At 37.0% G+C, this 23855-nt stretch overlaps 3 protein-coding genes across 9 annotated transcripts in view; 1 reads left to right on the top strand and 2 right to left on the bottom strand.

Annotated features, from left to right (window-relative positions):
• The window catches only part of LOC122401516 (MOB kinase activator-like 2), a 50196-nt gene extending 42154 nt beyond the window's left edge, over window positions 1–8042 (top strand). For 3 of the 4 annotated variants that reach the window (XM_043403703.1, XM_043403700.1, XM_043403701.1), the window contains 4 exons: window positions 3482–3736; window positions 4338–4462; window positions 5166–5393; window positions 7566–8042. In XM_043403703.1, the coding sequence (XP_043259638.1) occupies window positions 3482–3736; window positions 4338–4462; window positions 5166–5393; window positions 7566–7636 (679 nt within the window). In that variant the 3' untranslated portion in view covers window positions 7637–8042. The remainder of the gene's footprint in view (window positions 1–3481; window positions 3737–4337; window positions 4463–5165; window positions 5394–7565) is intronic. The other variant, XM_043403702.1, reaches the window with a different exon arrangement.
• A 134-nt stretch (window positions 8043–8176) lies between these two features.
• On the bottom strand, window positions 8177–11669 carry LOC122401519. Its single transcript, XM_043403706.1, has 2 exons — window positions 10150–11669; window positions 8177–9090 (listed from the first exon to the last, which is right to left on the bottom strand). The coding sequence occupies exons 1-2, from the start codon at window positions 10302–10304 to the stop codon at window positions 8664–8666; spliced, it is 582 nt and encodes a 193-aa protein (XP_043259641.1). The 5' UTR covers window positions 10305–11669; the 3' UTR covers window positions 8177–8663.
• Window positions 11670–12436: 767 nt separating this feature from the next.
• Window positions 12437–22746, bottom strand: LOC122401509 (palmitoyltransferase Hip14). Of its 4 annotated transcripts, none has more exons than XM_043403687.1 (10): window positions 22353–22746; window positions 20960–21200; window positions 20639–20838; window positions 20336–20545; window positions 19965–20259; window positions 19704–19904; window positions 18956–19117; window positions 18730–18886; window positions 18377–18621; window positions 12437–16841 (listed from the first exon to the last, which is right to left on the bottom strand). In XM_043403687.1, exons 2-10 carry the CDS (start codon window positions 21095–21097, stop codon window positions 16605–16607), a joined length of 1845 nt encoding a protein of 614 aa, XP_043259622.1. In that variant the 5' UTR covers window positions 21098–21200; window positions 22353–22746; the 3' UTR covers window positions 12437–16604. The 4 variants fall into 4 exon arrangements, with proteins under 4 accessions (XP_043259622.1, XP_043259624.1, XP_043259621.1 ...); XM_043403689.1 differs by having other exon boundaries at window positions 19965–20244; XM_043403686.1 differs by having other exon boundaries at window positions 19704–20259.
• Between the last annotated feature and the right edge of the window lie 1109 nt (window positions 22747–23855).

Raw genomic sequence — 23855 nt, 5'->3', positions numbered from 1 at the left:
AGGAAAATTTCAAAAACACTTTTATTATTAAACGCGATTCATATCGCGTTCTTTTCAGTTGTTTTCCAAAATAACCGCAGGAAAATGCAATAAGCCACGCTTTAGATTAATTACAGGCGATTGGAAAGTTGGAGAAGAACGGTATAAGTTGCATTAATTTAAAATAATATTTCAATAGCGGTAGATCCACAGGTACAAGCCATAAAATGAGACAATGCATCGAATGCATTAAGCAAAGTAAAACTCTCAGCGTCGGCGTAATAATTCATTCAGAATCGGGGTTATAGAAATCAAAAGAGATTGCCGAGACCAGTGGAATAGTTTGGGGCGAAACTTCCCTTCACCTTTCTTAGGGACACAATAAACGCTCAAAATATAATTACGCTTTCAAAATGCCCGATAATGAAAACCTACTATTCTTCTCTTAAAACTCTGAAGGTGTTGTCTGAAGAGACGTTCAGCTTGAGATACTAAAATATTAAAATAGGGGATTTTTTTAAATGCACATTATAAGAATACATTTGGTTTTGTTCTCGTTAAGCTAACCTAGAAATGCCGAAAATTTGATGGGCAATAAAGTTACAAAAATAGCCACTCTTGCAGATTTATTTATATGCGCAGATAAGAAATCGACAGATGGCTTGAAACGTTCCGTGACGAATAACGTCTCGTCGATAATTAGTCGTCAATTACACCGGAATCAATGGAATGTAATTTCAAGCGAATCGTGCGTTACGTTTCCTTGTAATCAAAGATACAGCGCGCGAGGTTCATACGATGTTTCCCAGTAGTACTACGTTATCCATTGCTAAATTTAATTGACAAAAAACGCAGTATTAAATATAGTACACACATCATCGATTTTCCTAGCTTACAACAGAACGTACTTACGCGTCCATGTTCAATTTACGAAACCATAAACGGTGAAGTCCCACGTCTTCGACTAACTGGAATACGTATTATGACATCAACAACACCCACCGTTAATTTATAAACATTCCGTCGCACGTCGCCCACCTAAATGTTATAATAGAAAGGACAATACGATCCAGCCTGTACGCAATATTCGAGGTTATGTTCCCGCGTCTCGAGCCGAGGAGCCACTCCACGAAACGACATACAATCAGTGCAGCAGCGGTTCGAGAACTTTTTTTTTTCGTTTCAATTGATTTTACCGGTTGACGTTCGAACTTTCCTGGGTGTTGTCTCCCTGGTAATTAGCCGAATACGTGACTCTGCCCGGTTCAATCAAAAACTTTCACGAGCGTCGTGGCCGCTGCTCGACAAATATAAACAAAACGTGACCTTCGAAGCAACGAGAATCCTGGCCGCTCGGCTCTCGTTATCGAGACAGGCCAGAATAACCCTGAGCCACAGAGAGATCCACACTAGGAAGATGTTTGTGCATTAACGTTCTGCGGTAGACTGCAATCGTGCACGATATCTCGTGAGTCGCCGGATGGAGATAGCTCGTATTTCATGCAAACACAACGCTTACTTACGTTGAAGTAATTTCTGCCAGCCTCGGAAACTGCCTGTTTCGCCTCGGACGTTCGCGCTATCAGACGGTAATTAGCGACCCTTTCGTTGTTTAATAAAATAACTATACTACTCGGATATTCGGCGAGCATTATAATGCTAGGAATAAAATGTTACTATTTAATTATTAACGAGTTTTAACCAAACGGTTGGAATAACCTCTTAGTACTTTGTTATTTTAAATCTTCTTCAAGAGGAATTTCAGTTGCAACGAGATTAAGGTCAACGATGTTTTCGATCGCAAGTAAAATGGCGCTGCAGTCGTTCCGTATCGTTCGAAGCCGCGACGTTGTTAGTCGCAGATGCGGAAAGCGTGTTTCGCGCCGTTTAAAGTTACAAAGAAAATTAGTAACATCTGTGGTTATGTCGCAGTCGTTAAAATTTGTCGTCTCGTTTATGGAATTTTCCAGTTGTAGGTAAAATCTGTGTCGTCCATGGTCGTACCGTTCGCAATTGCGAGCGAAATTAGTACGAATTGTGCTCGTATCGTATTCAGGCGCAGATTAAATTTCATCCAGTCACAGTTGTGCTTCCCTGCTTGAAATCTGTATCATTACCACTCGAGTCGTTATTGAAATCAGCGCGTCGTTTTGCAAATTACCAGACTGATTGTACCTTGTTGTTAACGGCACAATCTATTTATATTTTTAATCGTTTGCGTAATCTCTGCACTCGTTGTGCTTCGTATACATTACTTTAATGTTCCTAAATATATTTTATTAAAATTCCGTAATTTTGGGAGGATGGGGTTGAAAAGCTTCGATCCGCTGCCGCGTAGTCGAGCCACTACATCGGGAACCTTATTAAATTTATCGCACTGTGGAAAACGTATTCTTCGCCCGGTACGACCAGATTCTCGCGTTATCTTCTCGAACGATCATCGGTTTCCTCTTCCATCACGGTTGGAAATGGATCTCGCGCTCTAGATGCGTCCAATTTCTTGATCCTAGTCGCTGATAACACGCGCTGGAAACACAGATTAAAGGCATCGTTTGTAACTAGACGTCGAATTTGCAGCTCCAACCGCGCACACTTCCCTCCCGACTCTTTTTATTTCTCCTTCGGTCGAGAGGCTCGCGAAATGCGTTTTCACCGAGGCGCGCCGGCTTTCTTTTGCCCGTCTAGCTGCCGGCCGGGCTTCCAGTTGGAAAATTTTTATCGCGAAGCACGGGGACGTCCCTTGGGCACTTTTCGTTGCGCGCAGCCTTTGCTCGGCCGTAAATGGAAGTCAGTCGGAAGGGAGAAATACCGCGGACGGCGCGACGCAACGTTTCGTAGAAAAGTCGCGTACTCTCGGTTACTTTGAACTAGTTCTTCGGTCTCGATGATCCCTTTCAGGCTTGATTATACCAAACTCATCGACGTGCTTTCCGTTAACGTTAAAAACGTGCTTTAGGTTCGACGTTCTCGCCGCCATCTTGATTCAGGATAATTTTGCAATTATCGAAAAAACCCTAGACAATTTATTGGTTATGTTATTTGTTAGCGCGACGACGAACCCTCTTGTCGTTAAGAGCGCTATCTGCTGACTGTATCGTGGTTTAAGGTTGCTTTACAAGTATCGACAAAATAAACTGTACTCTTTTATTGGGTCAGTGGTTATCAACTAAATATAGTTACATAATAACAAAATTTCATTCGCTATTCATTTGTTATCATTATTGATTCGATTAGGCTCGGATAATGAATAACGAATAACGTTAATCGTTAAACAACAATTCTTTTAGGTTCGATAGTCCCAGTCTTATACAAAACTAATACGACTCAGTTCATTCGATCGCCGCTATTCGACAGACACGCTCAGCATCGATGTATCTCCGTTGTCGCGTCACACGGCATTCCCCCGCTCAGCAACAATTCGCTTAATCGCTTGACCACCGGTAGAACACGTCTAATCGCAAGACAACCACGATTAAACGAGCGTTTCCCCCGCTGTTCGTAGAAAAGCCCGACGAAAGGAGAAGGATGCGGGAACCACAGAGGATCCGAAACTGTACCTCGAGGAGGCGACCCTCGAAAGGCAACTGCCCGAGCTGGACCTGAGGATGTTGGTCGATCTACCGCCAGGCTTGGATTATAACGAGTGGTTGGCCTCCCACACTCTCGCACTATTCAATCACATCAATCTCGTGTACGGGACGATATCCGAGTTCTGCACCATGACAGGCTGTCCCGACATGACCGGTCCTGGTTTAAGGTACGCGCTAGAGCAACGTTTTTGTGCAGGGCCGTATTATGATTTTCGAAGCCCGGGCCTACGGATTATTAGAAACTCCCTTGATAAAGAAAATGGAGGATGTCAGGATTCGTAGATATTTATACCATGATTCCTCAACGGGAGCCATACGACTCCTTGACTTTTTCATTTTTAACACAACAAAACCGAATTTTATACTGTTGTTTTGGTTTTTTTTTTTTAATTGTATTTCGATGGTAAATACATTCATACCAGGTTGCAAAACCAAGGAAGGCCCGGGCCTACGGATTATTAGAAACTCCCTTGATAAAGAAAATGGAGGATGTCAGGATTCGTAGATATTTATACCAGGATTCCTCAACGGGAGCCATACGACTCCTTGACTTTTTCATTTTTAACACAACAAAACCAAATTTTGCATTGTCTTTTGGGGGGTTTTTTTTTAAATGTATTTCGATGGTAAATACATTCATACCAGGTTGCAAAAACAAGGAAGAACGAGAGAAAGCGATCAAAGTTTATTTTGTTCATCCCCACTTTCTCTGTTGTTTCCTTTGACCGACATTACACAGACGAGTAACTCGCTTTCTTATCGTTTCAGAACGTATCTGTGGTTCGACGAGAAGGGGAAGAAAACGAGAGTGGCAGCGCCACAATATATAGATTATGTTATGACTTTTACACAACGCACCGTTAGTGATGAAACTATATTTCCTACGAAATATGGTAAGTGGACCGGTAAAAATGATGTATTCAACCTTTTGCAGTGTTATGTTCGGTCAGTTCATCTGAATCGGAACAAACAAAAATATTTAAAAAGTTCGACAGGAACCATGTGTCGCGAACAAATCGTTTTTCCACGAAACAGAGTTAAAGTTTTGACCAATTGAATTGCGTGGAGTGGTTCCTTGTGCTTCCCCCACTTTAAGTATAGTTTTAAAACTATACTTAACTCATTCACAGTCCGTTACGCGTCTTGATAATTTCTCGTCCAAGAATATAAACATACTCTACAATCACACTGATCAGAAAGCGATAAGCGTGCTCTATAAACTTTTCCTTAGCTTTCCATTGTCCCTGGAACAGTTTTCAGTTTTTATAGCAGTTGCTACGTTTCTTGCTATTTAAAATGCAACATCTGATAATAAAAATCCCAACGAAACCTGTCCGTCGGTTTTTCAAAGTAACGTCGAATAAAATGTGATCCCCGACATAGAACTGCAAAAAGTAATCAGTTTAATTTGATACAAGCCTTGTTAATTAGAGTTGTATTTACAATCCCAAAACAGTCAGACATGACGGGCATGTAGAACGTTTGAGTTACAGAGAAACTTGGCAAACATCGATGCCTCGCGTGCTTGGAACCGAACGTTGCACGCCGGTCGGAAGCTATAATCGCATTAATTGATCGGTTTCCGTGATGTTCCAGCAAATGAATTTCCTAGCTCGTTCGAATCGATAGTGCGTAAGATCCTGCGGCTACTGTACCACGTGGTGGCTCACATTTACCATTGCCACTTCAGAGAGGTAGCACTCTTGGGGCTGCACGCTCACCTCAACTGTGTGTTTGCCCACCTCACGCTGCTTAACCAACGCTTCAACCTTATCGATCCCAAGGAAACGGAGATCTTAGGGGACTTAGAGGCTGCCCTCTTGGGTAAGTTTTGCCTGCTGGAGAACGATATCATTGTGCAATATTCGACAACGTTATACCATTGTACATAGGATTACACAGTTTCTAACAAGGCAACATAGCCCAAGCGTACCGATTTCGATAAAAGGACCCCGCACAGATCTTATGGAAAATGGCCCCCGGTTAAATTAGCTGAACTTTTGATACGATGTAGTTCATTATGTCTTGATGAAAAGTTCCAATGGGCCCAAGCTCGTAAATTAAACAGTTTCCGAGATATAGGGGATCAAAAGTCAATAATAGTGCGCCTTATGCATATTTGAATGTAAGAAGCACTGTTGTACACTGTCCATTTATTTGACCCGTTAAAACTCAATAGTAGTACTGTGGGCCCTTAAATATTACACCTTGACCCCCTGACCCTCTGCTGCAAAAAGATGATGACGATGAATTGCAGATTGATACTTCGTTGGTAGATACCAGCCTTAGAAGACTAAAAGTTTATTCACAATTTCGGAATTGTACCAAACATCAAGTTCTTATTTCTCACATTCCCGAAAATGAACTGGAAATAGAAGAGGAAGTAATAAATGGTTACTACTGCACCTGTCAATCTGATGCCAAAACATTGAGTACACGCGCACATATTGCAAGTGTTTTAAGGTTTTTAGGATTTGCTTGTCATTATTGGAAAAGGTAGGGCTATGGGACGTGTGATTCGAATGAAACGACAATAATTACTAATCAAATGTACTTTTTATTAAATGATATGTAGAAGGTATATCTAAGAATTCAGTTCTGTTCTCTAGCGACGAACTCTTATCTTTGTATAATGAACACCATTGAGTTCGTAGAACCCATGGCCAAAACTCCAGACATATACAATCGTCGCTGGAGATGATTTTTGTAACAACGTGAGACGGTTAGGAAATCCAACAGTCATCAAAGGCATGCCAAATATATATTCGGATGGCAATCTTCTAAATACGACCAGAGATGCCGCTAATAGAGGGCATCAAGACAATATAAATGTTGAAATTCTTATGGCTGAATAGAGAGAACTATAAAAACGACCATTTTCAGGGCCACATGGTGTGCAAAATCCGATCGAGCAACCTCTTCGTGGTGCACACTGGGTAATGCTAATGTCGACGGTACTTCATGTTTGTACATTGAAATAGAGAACCATTTTTTACTTTTTTGGCGTTTTTTTATTTTTACTCCTGCAGGGGAGTCAGAGGGTCAGGGGGTCAAGGGCCCACAGTACTACTATTGAGTTTCAAGGGGTCAAATAAATGGACAGTGTACAACAGTGCTTCTTACACTCAAATATGCATAAGGCGCACTATTATTGACTTTTGATCCCCTATATCTCGGAAACTGTTTAATTTACGAACTTGGGCCCATTGGAACTTTTCATCAAGACATAATGAACTACATCGTATCAAAAGTTCAGCTAATTTAACCGGGGGCCATTTTCCATAAGATCTGTGCGGAGGTCCTTTGCCACGGTGGCAGAGTAACTAAAAATATTAAACATTGTTCTTAATACTTTTGTTATCGGAAGCGTTTCTGGAAACAAGGTTCTTCGGTATGCAGATAAACGGCACTGAATGAAATAATTTGGTATTATTAATGTGTTGGATGACCAACACGACCAGACAAACACCACTCCGTCACCTCGCAAACATTACTCATCCAAAACATCCTAGTCCAGATTTCTAATCCTTACTCATCCTGAACCTCGTACCCTTCCTGAGTCACACTATCCCTTGATCATCGTCCCTACCCCTACCCATCTCTACCAATAACTTATAAACGCCTGCAATACCGAGAAACGGACAGAAAGAGTCTAGTCTTCAGTCGACGTAATAGTTGTACGAGTTTCTTCTCTTAAATAAAGTGTTGGAATCCAACAAATGTTTATCGCGAACGATACTACGGTTAGATATTTAGAGTATGACTTATCTCTTCATATGATAGACGTGGCTTTTAAAATAGCGTTTCTGATCGAGTGACTGAGTATACAGGATGATCCGCTTTAAGTAGGTCGCCTTAACGCGTTGAAACTTTTAATATATTCTTTTCCTATCTTCGAACCGGCGCAAGATACCAAGCCGGTCTATTTCTAGTAGATCGCTCTGTATGCTCACTATTTATTTTTGCGAGCAAAGTGCATTGAATTTCTAATTGCAGGCGACTCGACATCATCATCAGCGCCTTCACAAACCTTAGCCATCCAGGAGACTCCGACCACAGCCACCTAGATCGCAATGCACAGCAAGCAAGAGGTTGCAGTTCCTGAGACTAGGTGACGATAGGCGTTTCTTTTTCTCCATTTCTTTTCTCTCTCTCTCTCTCTCTCTCTCTCCCTCTGTTTTTTCTTCTTTTTTTTTTCTTTTAAATAGAGTACGTGAAGAACAGAGATTAAAGATAACGACTACACGCAGGTGGAGCGAAAGCGCAGTTCTGTAAAAACCAGTAGTACCTGTACATAGCGAAGTGTGAACAACTACATGATGTAATTAGGTTCCTCCGTTTGTTGTTTGTGAGATTGTACATAATTTATTAAACAGTAAGATATACGAAAGAGACGAAGGGATGATTATTGAATTATTATTGACAAAGTTAGTTGCTGTAAGAAGTAATTTGTTCTGTAGGGAAAAAAAATAATAATAATGAAACAAAGTGAATGAAAACGATAATAATGTAAAGTTAAAGTAATACCAAATATATACCTGGTGTTAAGGCATGTGTTATATTCGTTCAAAACTCGGGGCAGCTTGGGGCTCTTTTTATTATTTTCGCTCGGTTTGACGTCTTTGTGATCCTGGACACCGTTCGTTGAAATCGACGATCAACGTTGATTATCGCCGTCTACCAAAGGGCAAGAGACACGAAGTCTTTTGATCCTGCTCTGCGAGAAAAACACAGTATAAATTTTTACAAGTTACGTTTCACGTTATCCGCGGTTCGGAATTCCTGTAAAGATCTGCTTTACTTCGGTTCGTCCAGTCGTTTCTCAGAACCAAGATCGAAGACAGCGAGAAGCGATTAGAGCCAAATCGTCTGCTCGCCTTCCACTACCTCCTGTTGCCTCGCAATGTAATGGCAGAAGCACGAGATCCAGAATTGAAAAGAATTTATATAGACTGTCCGTGCTTCTCGGTATTTACACTGTGCTATTTTTTTAACAGATCAGGATGAAAAGTTGCGAAACATCTACCTTTACTACCTGAACGAAAAGAGCTCTCCGCTTGTCGTTCGCGGGCCGACGATCGGATCTATCGATCGTTAGGTGCAAGCAACCGAAGGTGAAACGCCCTGTTTCACTTCTACGATTCTGATAGCCGCGCACAAATTCGCGATCTCCCGCAAGAACAAACCGATCGCCTCGGCGATGGGTTCGCAGAGGTCCTTGAGCGACGTCGCGATGTTGTATAGTAATATCAAGAACGGTTGTATGAGAGCGTTGAACACGATCGAGAGACAAGGTTTTATAAAATAGTCGGCGAGCATTTGCAAAACGCCCACCGTTAGCGGTCTGATAATGCTGTAGAGTAGGAAGCGAATGAGTTGCAAGATGAACGCCGTCACGAAAGCGGTCCCGATGTGGATCGTCCCGAATATTTCCGCCCAGAAACGAGTCGCCGCCTGGTCGGTCTTCTCGGCGCATTTTTCGGTGGCCAATATCGGTGGTGAATCCGTTGTTCGATAATAACTGCAATAAAAAAAAAAAAAAAAAAAAATGAAATAAACACGCGGTTAGAAAATGATTCGTTTCCATGGCTTGAATAGATACGGATGACTTTTACTTACGAGGGTGCTCGACGCCATTGGAGATTTTTGTGATATTTGAAAGGATGAATTGTATGCTTCTCTACAGTGTTAACTAGAATTAACTACCAAACAACTTTATTCCCATACAACTCGAGAACAGTCGTTATTGTTTGGAAATATTCATAGATGTACCTGATCTACGCAGATGTGTGCAACACTTGAAACCGATGGTTCTGATATTATTTTTTAAATTGATCACGCTTCTAGATTCATTCCTTCAATTATCAAAATTCCCGATGGCACAACTGTCGGGTCACCTTGTTAGTTTATACTTACACCAACGCTCGTTCTTGATAGGCGGATCGAAATAGTGTCCACGAAACGTTTAATTCCCAAGCGTATCAAGTTTATAAAAAAAAGTACAAAGTAAATACAAATAAATAACGTGTTATAAGCTTAACGTTTTCTGAAAAACTTGGAAAAACCGATATGGAAAGGTATGTTACGAGATTACTTAGCGTGTTGTTTGATCTTGCGAAAACTCATAAGGATTAAATAATAATTATATCTTTAGACATGAAAAACTGACCTGGCGGTCAACGTGTTAATAATATTTGCTTATGAAAGAAAAGTTCTAAAAAAAATTACGTGTCTCCGCTCCGACCCAATTTTTCCCTCCCATGCGCGACGGTTGCATTAACCTGACTTTAATTCGGCTATTTTAAAGATACACGAGTATTTACGGCACTGTAAAGACGTTTAATACGCGTATTATTTCGTGAATCGAAAACTCGGTACACGTATCAAACGCTCAGTGTAAACTAATTCTCTGTTCCTCTTTTTATGACAATATTTTTAATAGCAATATTTGCTACAATAGCTGACATTGGAACTTCGAATTTTGAAGTTTCTGCCCCATTGTTAAACGTTAAAACCTACTAGTTGTATATGAAAAAGTACAAGCAGAGAAAATTGTACTCGAACATGTGGTTGTACCTACGCAGAATTTCCATGGTCGAAATAATAGATCTCGATCTTTTCCATCGCCTCCGTTTCCTTATATTTCTGTTTGTCTTCGAGCTTTATTGGTTTGGATGTTCCGACAGTAGCGTTTCTTTTCTTATTTGGTATTCCTTCTGATATTTCACAGCACATAAAAGGCTGAAATAGAAATCTAATTATTATAAACGTTCGCAAATGTTCGATGTCCTTTGTGTTGAGAAAAAGATTATATCTAACACGTTAAACGCTATGTATATAAAAAATATGTTCACGCTTTTTAAATGGATTTTATCTATATATTTTATACCTCTGCGTAATGGGGACACTTTGTTTGTTTTAGTTTTACTTTGTACGTTTTATCTTTCCTATTTGAACAACCTTTTTTGAACCATTTTATGGGACACCAAAACAGTTTCGAGTGCGACGGGTCTGAAAAATCATGGTTCGACCGAATTACACGCGAAATTTTATTAAAATTTGAAAAAAATTGTTTAATTGTCTCGTGTCCAACTTAAAGTGTAAAGGGTATAATATTTTGTAGAATATAAATAAGTTATTAACTATGAAACAAAAGTTGAAGGAGTTTACTTTGTAAATGTGTTTAAATAGCTGGGGTAGTTACCTTTTTTGTATTTCAGAGGTAGGGTATAGGCGCTGGAAGGAAATAAAAATATACTTAATAGTTTCCACGTGAAATAGAAATGTTTATATTACATATCGTGAGCGCGGCATAAACATGGCATGGTGGATTGAATTTGCATTGAATGCTGGTCTTTCGATGGCTCTTTCTTAGGTGACTGCTGTATCGTATCTGCCATTCCATGCTGTTCCAGAAGCACTCCACGTTTTGCGGCTGAGTGTATCTCGCGACATTTACAGTCTTTAACTTAACACGCATAGTACTTAATTTGCATTTGTTCATAAATTCTGACGTTTATATTTTTAATTCTTCTATCGTAACTGTTTCGATAATTAATTAAACATTTAGATTACATACAAATATATTCTTGGAAAACATCACCCTCCTTGTTTATAGGTTCGCAATATGGGTCTTTATTATTAGCAATGATTAATGAACTGTCTGACTGCAAGGACGTTATATTAGAAGCTTCTGTTGCGTCTGTGCAATCCTCTGCGGAAACCATGACAAACACATTTCTTGAAAACAAATTCAACAAGATTGAAATTAAAGTAACACGAATTAACTCAAAACTAAACTGTCAAGCTGACAGTAAACAGGTATAGTTATCTGCATTCATATGTTTGTCGATGTCAGACCTGCATTTCTTTCACCTAACAGTGGTACCTGATATCTAGTAATTTAACAAAAAGTTTACTTAAATCATTCAGGAGTTTTGTCTTGATAGTACCCAACAAATAAATGTAGAAACTATGATCGAAGTTTGATGGAACAGATATGAATGACAAATAAACAATTTATATCTTTCTGTTTATTATACAGGGTGTTCGACTACCCCTGAGAAAAATTTTAATGGGGGATTCTAGAGGCCAAAATAAGACGAGAATCAAGAATATCAATTTCTTGACTGAGGCTTCGTTAAAAAGTTATTAACAGTTATATTGAAAAATTTCAAATCATTCTGGAAAAATTATTTTCGGTTGCGGGGTTCAATTACAATCATCTTTGGTGAATACACATACCTCCGAAATCCTATCCACTTTCGAGAAAAAAATTCGAGTAGATACTGAAATTTTTAAACGAAATTAAAAAATTACAAATCATACTAAAAAAATTATATTCAGTTACAGGGGTCAATTACAAGCATGTTTGGTAAATAGACATACCCCGAAATCCTACGAACTTTCGAGAAAAAAATTCTTTACCAAAAATCTAATACGAGGCCAGAAATACTTTCTTTTCTTCGACGAAATTAAAAAATTTCGAATCGTTCTAAAAAAAATTATTTTCGGTTGCGGGGTTCAATTGCAATCCATTTTGGTCATTAGACCTACCCACGAAATCCTACCCATTTTTTAGAAAAAAATTCGGGAAGGTATGAAATTTTTCGACATAATCAACAAATTTTAAATCGATCTGGAAAAATTATTTTCGGTTGCGGGGGTCAATTATAATCATTTTTGGTGAATAGACATACCCCCGAAATCCTGCGCATTTTCGAGAAAAAAATTCAGTGTGAGCGGAACTTTAAACGTTAATTACATTTTAACAAAGCCTCCATCAACAAATTGGTATTCTTGACTTTCGTCTTATTTTGGCCTCTAGAATCCCCCATTAAAATTTTTCCCAGGGTTTGCCAAACACCTTGTATAACACACAGTAATTTTGATTTAATTTTGCAATAAATCCATTTAAAGTAACACTAATGAACTCAAAACTAAACTGTCAAGCTGACAGTAAACAGGTGTATCTGCATTCATATGTTTGTCGATGTCAGACCTGCATTTCTTTCACCTAACAGTGGTATCTGATATCTAGTAATTTAACAAAGGTAAAGTTTACTTAAATCATTCGGGAGTTTTGTCCTGATAGTACCCAACAAATAAATGTAGAAACTATGATCGAAGTTTGATGGAACAGAAATGAATGACAAATAAACAATTTATATTTTTCTGTTTATTATATAACACATAGTAATTTTGATTTAATTTTCCAATTATTTACCAAAATTTCATATGTTCCTGACGTTTCGTTCTTCAGCACTTTCGTTGATCCTTGGAAACGCCATTCGAAGTAAAAGAGATTGCTATTTACATTGATTCAATTGGAAGTAGAATGGTATAATTAGCCTAATATGATTCGATACAATATAGCTATAAATTCATCTACGCTTCTGAGGAGCTTTATAATTCTTAAATTTGTAACAAGTCGCAAAAAGGTTTTATAACTACGTTTACTTTCTCGTCAGAAAACTTCAACTATGTTCTAAATATTCAAGTGCTCGCCTGTCACTAAAACCTGTTTTTTTTTTTTTTTTTTTTAAATCTTTGCGATCTTAATCGGTAGTCAATTCTTAATTTTCTTATACTCGTTAAAGAAAATCATTTGCGGCTTACAAACGAAATGTTTAAAAATATCAATTATACAAAAGTTTTGTTGTGTTTTGTATTTATCCATTTGTGTTGCGTATATGTTTCTCAAAATGTTGTAAATGTTGTAAATGTTGCTTGAATGTTTTTTTTCTTTTATTCGTTGATTAGTGTCAATTGTTACGTAATTTTTCTCTGGTCTTGTTTACAAAATAAGAAATCTACTTATTATAAATAGTAGGGTGCACATCCCCTTGTACGAATTAACAAAATCTAAATATCAAATCACCTTAATTATTGATCGGACTAGAACGGAAATATATAAATACCAAACCGTGTATCACTCATTCGAAAGAAGTAAAATATTTAACAAACGCATTCGTTCGACTTGTAGTCAAGGTAGTCTAGTATAAAGATGCTTAACTTACATTTGTATTTATAATATTTTTTACACGTGTCTTTTGTAGGTAATTCTGTCGTGGAGTATTTGTTTTGTAATATCGTTGGTTCGCGCGACCGAACCTATTATTAAACCTATGTGTACGTTTTAACGTTCTGTACAAACGCCGCTTTCTGTATAAGCAGTCGAAATTGAAAACTTTCTCGTTAATGCTGGTTGGACAAATATGCGGTCGAATGTTAATTTTCTTCTGTACACGCGTACGTTAAACGTATCGAAAAGTAAAGCTACCGATAACCATTGAAACGAAAGTAAATTATTTACACCGTTAAACAATGAAACTAAATGAACTGTACAGAAAATATAATCCGTCGCACAAGTTAAATGTGGCCTGAGAAAGTATATAATACAATTAAGAACATTGTAAAATATAATTGTCATCCTCGATTGCTGTTACGAAGATGATTCTCAACCCAGATTAGGTGAACAAGTAATTACTATTGAAGACTTAATTGAGTTTTGTATCGTGGAACTTACACGTAATAAGACCTTAAAACTTAAGATACACTAGTAATTTTGATCGATTCGCATAATTGTTTCTTATAAATTCGTATAAGATGCTAACCACACATTTAGGCACCTATTTGAAATACGATGTTAAAAATATACGTGCTCCTTTCATGCAAGTCTTCAGTACTAATAATTAACAGCCAAATCGAAGTGTGTTTCTTAACGTGGACTCTTAGTTCCGATTAAACTTTTCAATTTCGATTAAAACTAGATTGTTAAGGACTGCGATTAATCGTTAAATTTCATTTTTCCCGCGATAATTGTGCGTACAACGCAACGTTTCACGGTTGTTTAATATGTATGATATATTTAATAACGCTTGAAAGTGAAATTGACCTGAAGAACTTAAATCAGAAAGGAGCATGCATGCTTAATAACGTGCTAATATTAACGACGACAGAAGATACATAGATCGAAGTACACTTTTGGAATGTAAAACAATATTTAACTCGCTTTAATTACTTGCTATTGTACACCTGTCGTCACTTGTGTAATTATCGTACAAAAAATTCTAAAAATTTTCTTCTCTTTCTCCCTCTAACTATATTATTTTTTTTTTCCTTTATCGCTACATGCAATTGATAAGATAGTTCCTTGAAAATTTTACAATATTATTAAAGTGCGACATCCATTGAAACAGACATTGTAAACAATTTATACATACTATGCTGTAAATATGTAATTTTGTATTGCTATCATTAAAACGTTTTCGTTTACGTAATACAATAATAGATTAGATATAATTAACGTTAATCAAATCTCTTATGAGGTTAGAGCATTAAGTTGTACGTGTACGTGTACGTGTACGTGGATGTCTTCGAAGAGTACAAGCATGGCACTTAAGTCAGGTAAACTTACTCGTAAGTACGAAAAAACGTATTACATAGCCAACAGTATTATGCAATATAACTTTTTATCATAACCGTATTGCGCAGCGTTTGATTTTTATCATTTAATTAACGATCACGTGTGCTTAAACATAAATATGGTCGTACTTTTCGACAGCAATTTTGTCGACGTTTTCTTTGCACTGAGCCTTTTACGTTTAACACGGAAATTTTATAACGCGTTTTACCAAAAACTGTGTCTCAATTGCTGTTCATATGTTTCTGTTATATATTTCTACTACACGCTTAAAAGCTACAAAGTACAAACAATTGTAATAAATAATATCGATAAAAATACATTATACAATGATCTCACAGAACTGACTGTCATGGCTCTTTCTTATAAAGGTATCATTCTGTCTCGATACGATTAGAATTGTACTTTTCGCGTATAAATTATTTATAAATCGAACCTGTTGCTTATTAGGACGTAAAGTGTTAAATTAACTAAAAACAAACGAAAAAGAATTGGAATCAAACATTAACGTATTCATATTTAATGATAACGTTACAATTACATAGAAATTTAGATACAGTAACTTTAATATTTCGACACTGCAAAATTTTTACATTATCGCATTGTAATTTTATTCACGACGAAGGAAAAAAATATTGAATCCAAAATTATATTACCGCATAAGGTCTAGTTAATAAAACTCTTCTTTTAAAAAGTCTCTTCTAATAATTCACCAGCTAATTTTGGTGCAGTTTATGTAGGATCTTTCTTTATTTTTCTTATAATTTGTCTTTAACATCTCCCACTGTACTTTTACTTATTTTAAGCATTGCTGCAATTTTCCTATACCATTCACCTTTTGCATTGTGAAAAATGACAAGTATGTTGTATGAAGTGTTTCTCTTACATCCCATTATTACCAGTGAACTTAGTGAATATCTAAACGCAACTGATTGTATAATATTAATATGACTGTCCGAATATTGTCACGTTAAAACTGGACATTGTTTTGTTTCAAATAGAATACTTAGAAAACGTTAACAATTACATAAATAAAAATTATGCTTTTAGCAACTAGACCCTATACAGTAATGTAATTTAAAATTAATTGTTTTTTTTCTTTATCGTGAACAAAATTACAATGCGACAAAGTAAAAATTGTTTAGTGTCCGAATATTAAAGTTATTCACTGTATTTACAATGTAGTGTAATGGGAATTATAGATAATCAATTGTATTAATGTTTGTATCGAGTAAACCGTGGCATCGAATGTACAAATAAAAAGAAGAGGGATATTTTATAATGTTTCTTAAGAATGGAATTGAAGTACTTGTGCAACTTGTTCTACTGTTCGATGTTTGAAAAATATAATACACAAAATGGTGGGAGGATATGCATACTTACGTCGTAGAACAGTCTTTTACAATAGATGAAGTTTAAAATTCGCAATCACTGACTGTAGGAAATTACTTACAATATGCAATTTAAATCTGTATATGCAAAATCACTACCCTTCCGGAAAAGTCACTTCCAATTTTCGTAGTAACTCTTTGGTAGCCCAGAAGTGCTTCAGGCATAAATGATATGACACACTGTTAGCTTCTGACGGCTGATTACCGTTAAAAAAAATCCTATATATATTGGAAGTTGTCCTTTGTGGTGAGAAGAGGCAACTTTTCGATGCTTTGCTTATGATCGAAACTGTGTAACCAGTCAGAGCTGGGTTTCGCTTTCACTCCGCAGAAACTTAAATTGCAAAAGTCAGCTGCGTTCTGAAGGGCCCCACGATGGAAGGGATTCCCTTGCTTGAAGTGTGTGTAGCGTCTGACGTTCATACGCTCGTTTGTAGTCATTCCGAGAACCATAATCTGATAAAATACAAAATAATACAAAAATAAAGTTTAAACTTCCATAACAGTGCGTGTAACTGACGAGAAATATTTTCAGAGTATCCCCACCTTCCGATTTTAATAAAACAACAAGGTTTGTATAGAGTAACCAAAAATAACGAATAAATCATTTTTTCGTTATTTCTAAATAAAATTTGTCCAACATTGGATGTTTTAACAATGAAAATTTGTTTTTACGTTGCACATACAGGGTGTTCGGCCACCCCTGGGAAAAATTTTAATGCGGGATTCTAGAGACCAAAATAAGACGAAAATCAAGAATACAAATTTGTTGATGGAGGCTTCGTTAAAAAATTATTAACAATTAAATTCAAAAATTTCAAATCGTTCTGGAAAAATTTTTTTCGGTTGCGGGGGTCAATTATAATTATTTTTGGTGAATAGACATACTCCCGAAATCTTGCGCATTTTTTAGGAAAAAATTCAGTAAGGGCGGAACTTTAAACGTTAATAACTTTTAAACGAAGCCTCCATCAACAAATTGGTATTCTTGATTTTCGTCTTATTTTGGCCTCTAGAATCCCACATTAAAATTTTTCCCAGGATTGGCCAAACACCCTGAATAGGAATGGCGGGAAATGCATTCCGACTTGCTATTGGTAGAATGCGAGTCATCAATGGCGTCTTACCAATAGGAAGTCTTCCCGCCTTTATGACGTCAGGAAAAGTTTTCCAACGAAAGATGTCTAGTATTTGGAAACGATACGTTGAAACACTATCAAGAAACTAAATGTAAAGGACAAAGGGAATCGGACACACGCGTCATTTAATCTCTTCCACTTGTCTTGGTTATTATTAGGTAAGTCGATCAAATCTTCTGTCCATTGTGTAACAAAAAATGCGATAAGAATTGTAATGAAATAAAGAAACCGAAAAAATGACCAGTAAACGTAGATAAGCAAAATAAATGCGTAGGGAACTATTTTATTACTTAAGAAAACAAAGAAATGAGAAGAATGAATATATTTTAATAAATTCTTCAAATAAAGCGTTGATTTTTGATCACAGAAATAATCGTTCGAATATCGATATAAAAATGAAAATTTTTATTCGAAAGCCAATGAAACGATTGTTTGTATGACCAAATATCATTTAACATAAAGAATTTGTTTAAAAAAGTTTTCTTGCACCTCTAATGCTATTCAAGATATTATTAGGCTGTGAAACATTGAAGGGTAGTTTCACTCTCTAAATTTGAGTTGCCGCCATTAAAACAATATGTATTTTTTATTTTTGTCGCCCTGCAAACCTATAAAGTTTCATTAAAATCGGGGTGGGGGGCATGGCGCGTCACATACTCAGCAAAATTTACTTCTAGACAAAAATTTCGAACATCGAGTAAAAGATAAACGACTTTGTATTGCTATACGTAGTTCGTGCTCATCTTTTATTCGAATTAAATTTTGCCCAGCTTCGTTCGCAAGTAATAACGTATTTCTTAATTGCGTACAGTGCATCGTACAAAATCGATCGATCGAAGAAACGTGACGTACCTGATAGCATTGACATGCTAGCAGCGTGCCGACCCAGAAGAAATGCAGAGACGTGTTTGCTGTAATCCACATTACCCAGGCATCGCAAGTGGCTGCAGCAACCAGGTAATTGTCAGCAGTGTGGCCATTTGTTAGATTTGTCCAGCATTCGAACTGCCAGTATTGTACACTGGCCGATAGAACAACAATACAGAGGCCTAATAACGACGCTAAAAATCCCAGAAAGTATTTGTGGTTATGCGCACCTGAAAATAGTTTTCGAGAAAGAAAGATTGTTAAAAATATTACACGATGCGGTTAATCTGTTTGGAGTGATATGTAAGATTAGATTGCCTACACCAAGTAAGACTTACCGATGCAATTATTGACCCAAGGACAATGATGATCGAATCGGGCTACGCATTGGTCGCACGTAGAACAGTGTTTAGACCTCAAGGGTCTTCTGACTAAACAACTACTACAAAATGATTGCGGTTCGAAACCGCCGGATTCGGCTAACTCTATGATCGTCTGAAAAATAAATTAATAAATGTACCCCGCGTAAAAAAATACGATCGTTTGCAGTATCGAAATATTTACATTCAATTTGTCCTCGTGCGTAGCTGTAATTACACCCGGATCGCCTCTCCAGGATTGTAAAAAACATATCCACAATGGTACAGAACCACCCACTAGTAATAACCACAAATACCATGCGGCGTGTATGCCTAACCAGAATATCCATGTAAAGTATATCCACATCTGTAGAGCAAATTATATAAGGGAAAATAATTATTATATATAATAATTGTAAGAATAAATAATACAAAATTAGCTTCAAATAAAGGGAGTGACCATCGATCGAGAGTACGGTATCAGAAATATTTGTATTTATTGATAATGTGAGATTTTCGCACTCATTATCTAAAATATACGTTTCGCGATAAGATGCTTTTCTTATCTAAAATAAACAAAGGGATATTTGATATAATTGATTGATTTTTCTAGCAATAAGATTGAAAATGCTTTATCTACCTAACAACATTGCCGTCATAAATTGATGCGTTATACAGTATTGTCTCTCTATAGCCGCGCGTTTTCGGATTCTCTATAGACGCGAAGCTATCCCCACTACTTCGTTTGTAATCACCGCGACGCGACATCGGGTATCGGATATCAAAGAGAAAGCCGAAGAAAAGTCGACGAGCCCCATCCCCCTTGAACGCTCGAGCGTGAAATCAAAGAAAGCCGAATAGACTACTCGTCTCTCAAGTTGCGTGCGCCCGGTCCCGACACGCGCGGCTATAGAGAGACAATACTGTACTTCGAAATTGATACAAGTACTTACCTTCGTAGCCAAGTAAATTGACATCGGTAAAATATGACATAATCGTTCGTCGAAAACAAAATGATTTGCTAAATATAATGCCATATAAAGAATAACAAAGGCACCTAATTTATCTAGATAATCCAATCCGCATTGAAGAATCAATCCGATTACATAAAATACTATGAATGGTGTACTGATCATACAGTACCAGCGCATTCTCTGAAAAAAGTAATATATACAGTATAAAATAAGACTGCATGCAAACAATGTAATATGTACCTTATCTCTACACCAGGTTCTTGTTCTTCCCTGTTTTTCCTTAATTTCCTGATTGATTTTGTGTCCCAACCAGGCAGCTCCAATGTGACGACCCAACAACGTCATTGCCGTTTCGTCTCGCATATTCGGTACATCTAACGATGCACCATGGTGAACTAAAGTTGATATTGCTGTACTGTTTTCAGCTATAATAGCCCAATGCAAAGCTGTGTTGCCATGTAAATTATCCGCGAGCGAATGGGACGCTCCCAAAGTTAGCAACAAGCGCGTCGGATCTAAACTGTAGAACAAAAAACTTCAAAGTAACCAATATAATGTGACTAAGTAAAGACATTTATGATCGAACGGTTCTATTCTTTTCTTATATGTACCTATTCACTTTGTAGGCACTCCACATGAGTGGCGTCATCGCGGTTCTGTCCGGCATATTTGGATTTACTCCCTTCGCGACTAGATAAGCAACAATAGACGTATGACCAAATTGTGCTGCTAAATGGATACAGGAGAATCCTTCGGAATCTCTGAGAGTTGGATCCGCTCCTGCTCTCATCAATAACACAACTGTGGCCAAATGTCCCTGTCTGGGTACGAATGAATCTTATTTAATCACAATATTTTATGTTTGAAAAATTCACAGAATGTAGTAAACAAAGATGCTGCAACTTAAAATTAACCTCGTGGCCCAATGTAATGGCGTGGAAGCAAGCTCTCCGCCAATTGCATCAACAACAGCTCCTTTTGCAATAAGGTATTTTACAATATCCTTTCGATTATTTATTGCAGCCCAGTGTAGTAATGTTACAGTTTCTGAATCTGGTTGATTAACATCAGCACCATCTTCTACCAGTTCAGTCACACGATCGAGTGCTCCAAACTGGGGAAAATAAATTTTTTGCATAACAAAAAGAAAAGAATTTCTTAAATGATAAAAAATGTTATTGTTTTTGGGAGTAGCTGCACATAAGAAAGAATCTGTTTTTTAAAAATTGTGTTACCTGTGTTGCTCTAACAATGTCAAATGTGCTACAATCTTGTGGTGGAGGTCTAACTGGCTCCTGTTGATGAGTACTTGGATCATCAGGTTCCCCACTGCCCTCGCTTTGGCAGGCAGCTTGCATTTTTAACGCATACATGTTGAGTTTGTTGATATCAACTTTTGAATCAAATCATAGATACAACAAAAATAATGTATGCGGTAATGAATATTTTAAACTGCTTAATATTGGCAGAATATTACTGAAACAAAAATAATATATTGTTAAATTCTATGCAATAAAATTCTTCTATGTTTGATCAATTATCATTAACTTTATATTTAAGGTTAATATAAACGTAAGTAACCTTAAACGCATATTAACAACACGGATTTGTGTAAATCCCTGCAATAATCATCAAAAATTGAAGTTTTCAATTTTTCCATTGCACTCTTTAAATAGTTTTTGCAAATACCGTTTTTATTTTATTCGTAATGAACGCATTCCTGGGTACTATTTGTAATACTATTTCGAACAGTAGATTGCACAATAAATGCAAAAAGATAGAAACCAAAACTCGATATGAAAAATTACTAGATAAAATAACTTCGCGCGTATAGTAAACGAATATTATAGTTTGATATGTGCCTTCAAAGTTCTCTATTTTATTCTTAGGATTGTACGAAATATCACGCGTCAATTATTCAAATTAAATTTTTTCCAGTTTTCTCTGCATATGAAATACTATTTCATTGATGGTATTACGAATAACGATTCACAGTCTATTTTGATCTCGATTTTATCATCGTAAGATATCCACTTCGTATGTTTCAAGGTTGGAGCTAAAGCGAATACATTATTTTGCATTTTAAAATCAAAATTTTAAATTCAAAATAATATTAGAAATAACACCTAGGTCTGTTCTTAAGTCTCAATAGTCTAGAGTAACAAAACCATAGCGGCGACAAATTATCGATATTATCTTCACAAATGTTCCCCATCCTGCGATTAATATCACTCGATTTAACCGGCAGCAATCAATCTGTCGTTTGTATTCATAAAGTACATCGCGCTGTAAATACGATGTGTACTATGGAGAGTACATCGAGCATATTGACAATCGATTCGGTATTCGAGTCAGGAACTAACGATAAACGGCGCAATGCACGATTCTCTTTTATTCTTGAGAAATTCTCGACTGTGCTAAATTCTAGAATAGCCTTGCATCGTCATTGTGCGATTATAATTACAGAGCAGAACGTACGAATGTTCCTCCTCCGAGGGAACGACAATTGAACCGCTGGATGTCAAATTGTTTATTCCGCGATAAGATTTTAAACTATTTCACGAGGTGTATATTATCTCCCGATCGTAAATATATCTGCGAAAATGGGTTAACAGTGTCGTGTCTTACCTGACAAGCAATGACAGCGACGGTAATGCTCGTGCATAGTACGCGTGCTACCCTCGAATACGTTGCAAGGGGTTAGATTTAAAGGACAAACAGTCGGCGGGGGTGGGGCGCCGGTACATTGCAATAGAATCCGGACAACGGTCGACTTTTTTCTTGACTATAGAAATAACACCCTCCCGTTTCTATTCGCTTACTCGGTGATCCAAGATAACACGTTCCTTTTCTTATTTGTAATACAGTTTCATTGTTTAACGAGCGTTCCTTCGTGGTCGTAAAATTGTTACACACGGGCCGAGTACCGCACTGACACACGATACACTACTCACGTCAACATCCACATTCTGCTTTCTCGAGTTTCGCGACGAACTTCTTATTGACCAAACGGCTTCGCAAGCCGCCCGATCGGTATCCGATACTCATCGAACGAACGTGATGTGGCGATGAAATCTGTACTCGCCGATAGAGGGCACCGAGTACCAACTGATTCTCGCAAGTGCTGATTTTCGCGGGAATTTTTTATTTTCCCGAAATTGGCGATACTATTTGGAATAAAATAATATTGTCCTTGTCGAAACACGAACTACGAACGAATATGTTTACTTGGCTCGATTTAAAATCGTGGTTCTCAGTCTCGCATTGTAAACCATGTAACTGGGTTTATTCGATGCATAGAGGCGTGGTTAACCTGATTAACCCTCTAGCAGCGGGTTATACAATTTTGGTTAACCTCATTTTGCAGCAGTTAATACCACTCTAAAGTTAATTTGATTAACCAACGCGAGTATAGTAACCCAAGTCGTATTGAGAGCGAGTTATCTAACCCAAAACTTGAAAGAAAGTATATGCGTAAACAAGATTAATAAAAATTGATGATTTAATTCATATACAGAGTGTTGAAGAACCGGTTTTGGGGTGATTCGTCATATTAAAACGAATAAAAACTACGAAATAAAATTTTATTCTATATCCTTTCATTATATAGATACAATTTCAATGTAGACTGCGTTTGATTAGAGTAGTTTTGTAAATGAAAATAAGACAGTTAGTTTCTAAGGTCAATTCTATTAGACTAATTGTTTAAAACGCTGTGACGTTATGGCATACAGAGGTATGTTTAAGGATTGCATGTGCACATATTAAATATTTCTATGCGAAAATTCGTGGACAGTTAGAAAACTATCAATTCCCTAGGTTTTCAATTGGTGGAAAACGTCATATTCTACCAATTGCAAATTACCAATATCATTTCACCAATCAGAAGACTGAACCGTACGATAGATTCAATGCTTCCATGTGAATTATGTAATTATAAATTCGGATAAATCCTCAAGAACGTCCTTTAATTCCCAAATCCCTTTTTCAATTCTTTCTTCCACATATTGGATATATTTACTCTAGGTGATAAATTGCAAGTAGCCCATGATAAATTGTGGGTAACCCACAACGACTTTTGAAGGGCATTCTTTTTTGACCTTGGCTTAATACTTTCAACGTTAAAATTAG

The sequence above is a fragment of the Colletes gigas genome, unplaced genomic scaffold (genome assembly GCF_013123115.1).
Source record: "Colletes gigas isolate AHSC1104 unplaced genomic scaffold, ASM1312311v1 Colletes_gigas_Sc00025, whole genome shotgun sequence".
Taxonomy (NCBI): domain Eukaryota; kingdom Metazoa; phylum Arthropoda; class Insecta; order Hymenoptera; family Colletidae; genus Colletes; species Colletes gigas.
This window is presented reverse-complemented; position numbering and strand designations above follow the sequence as displayed.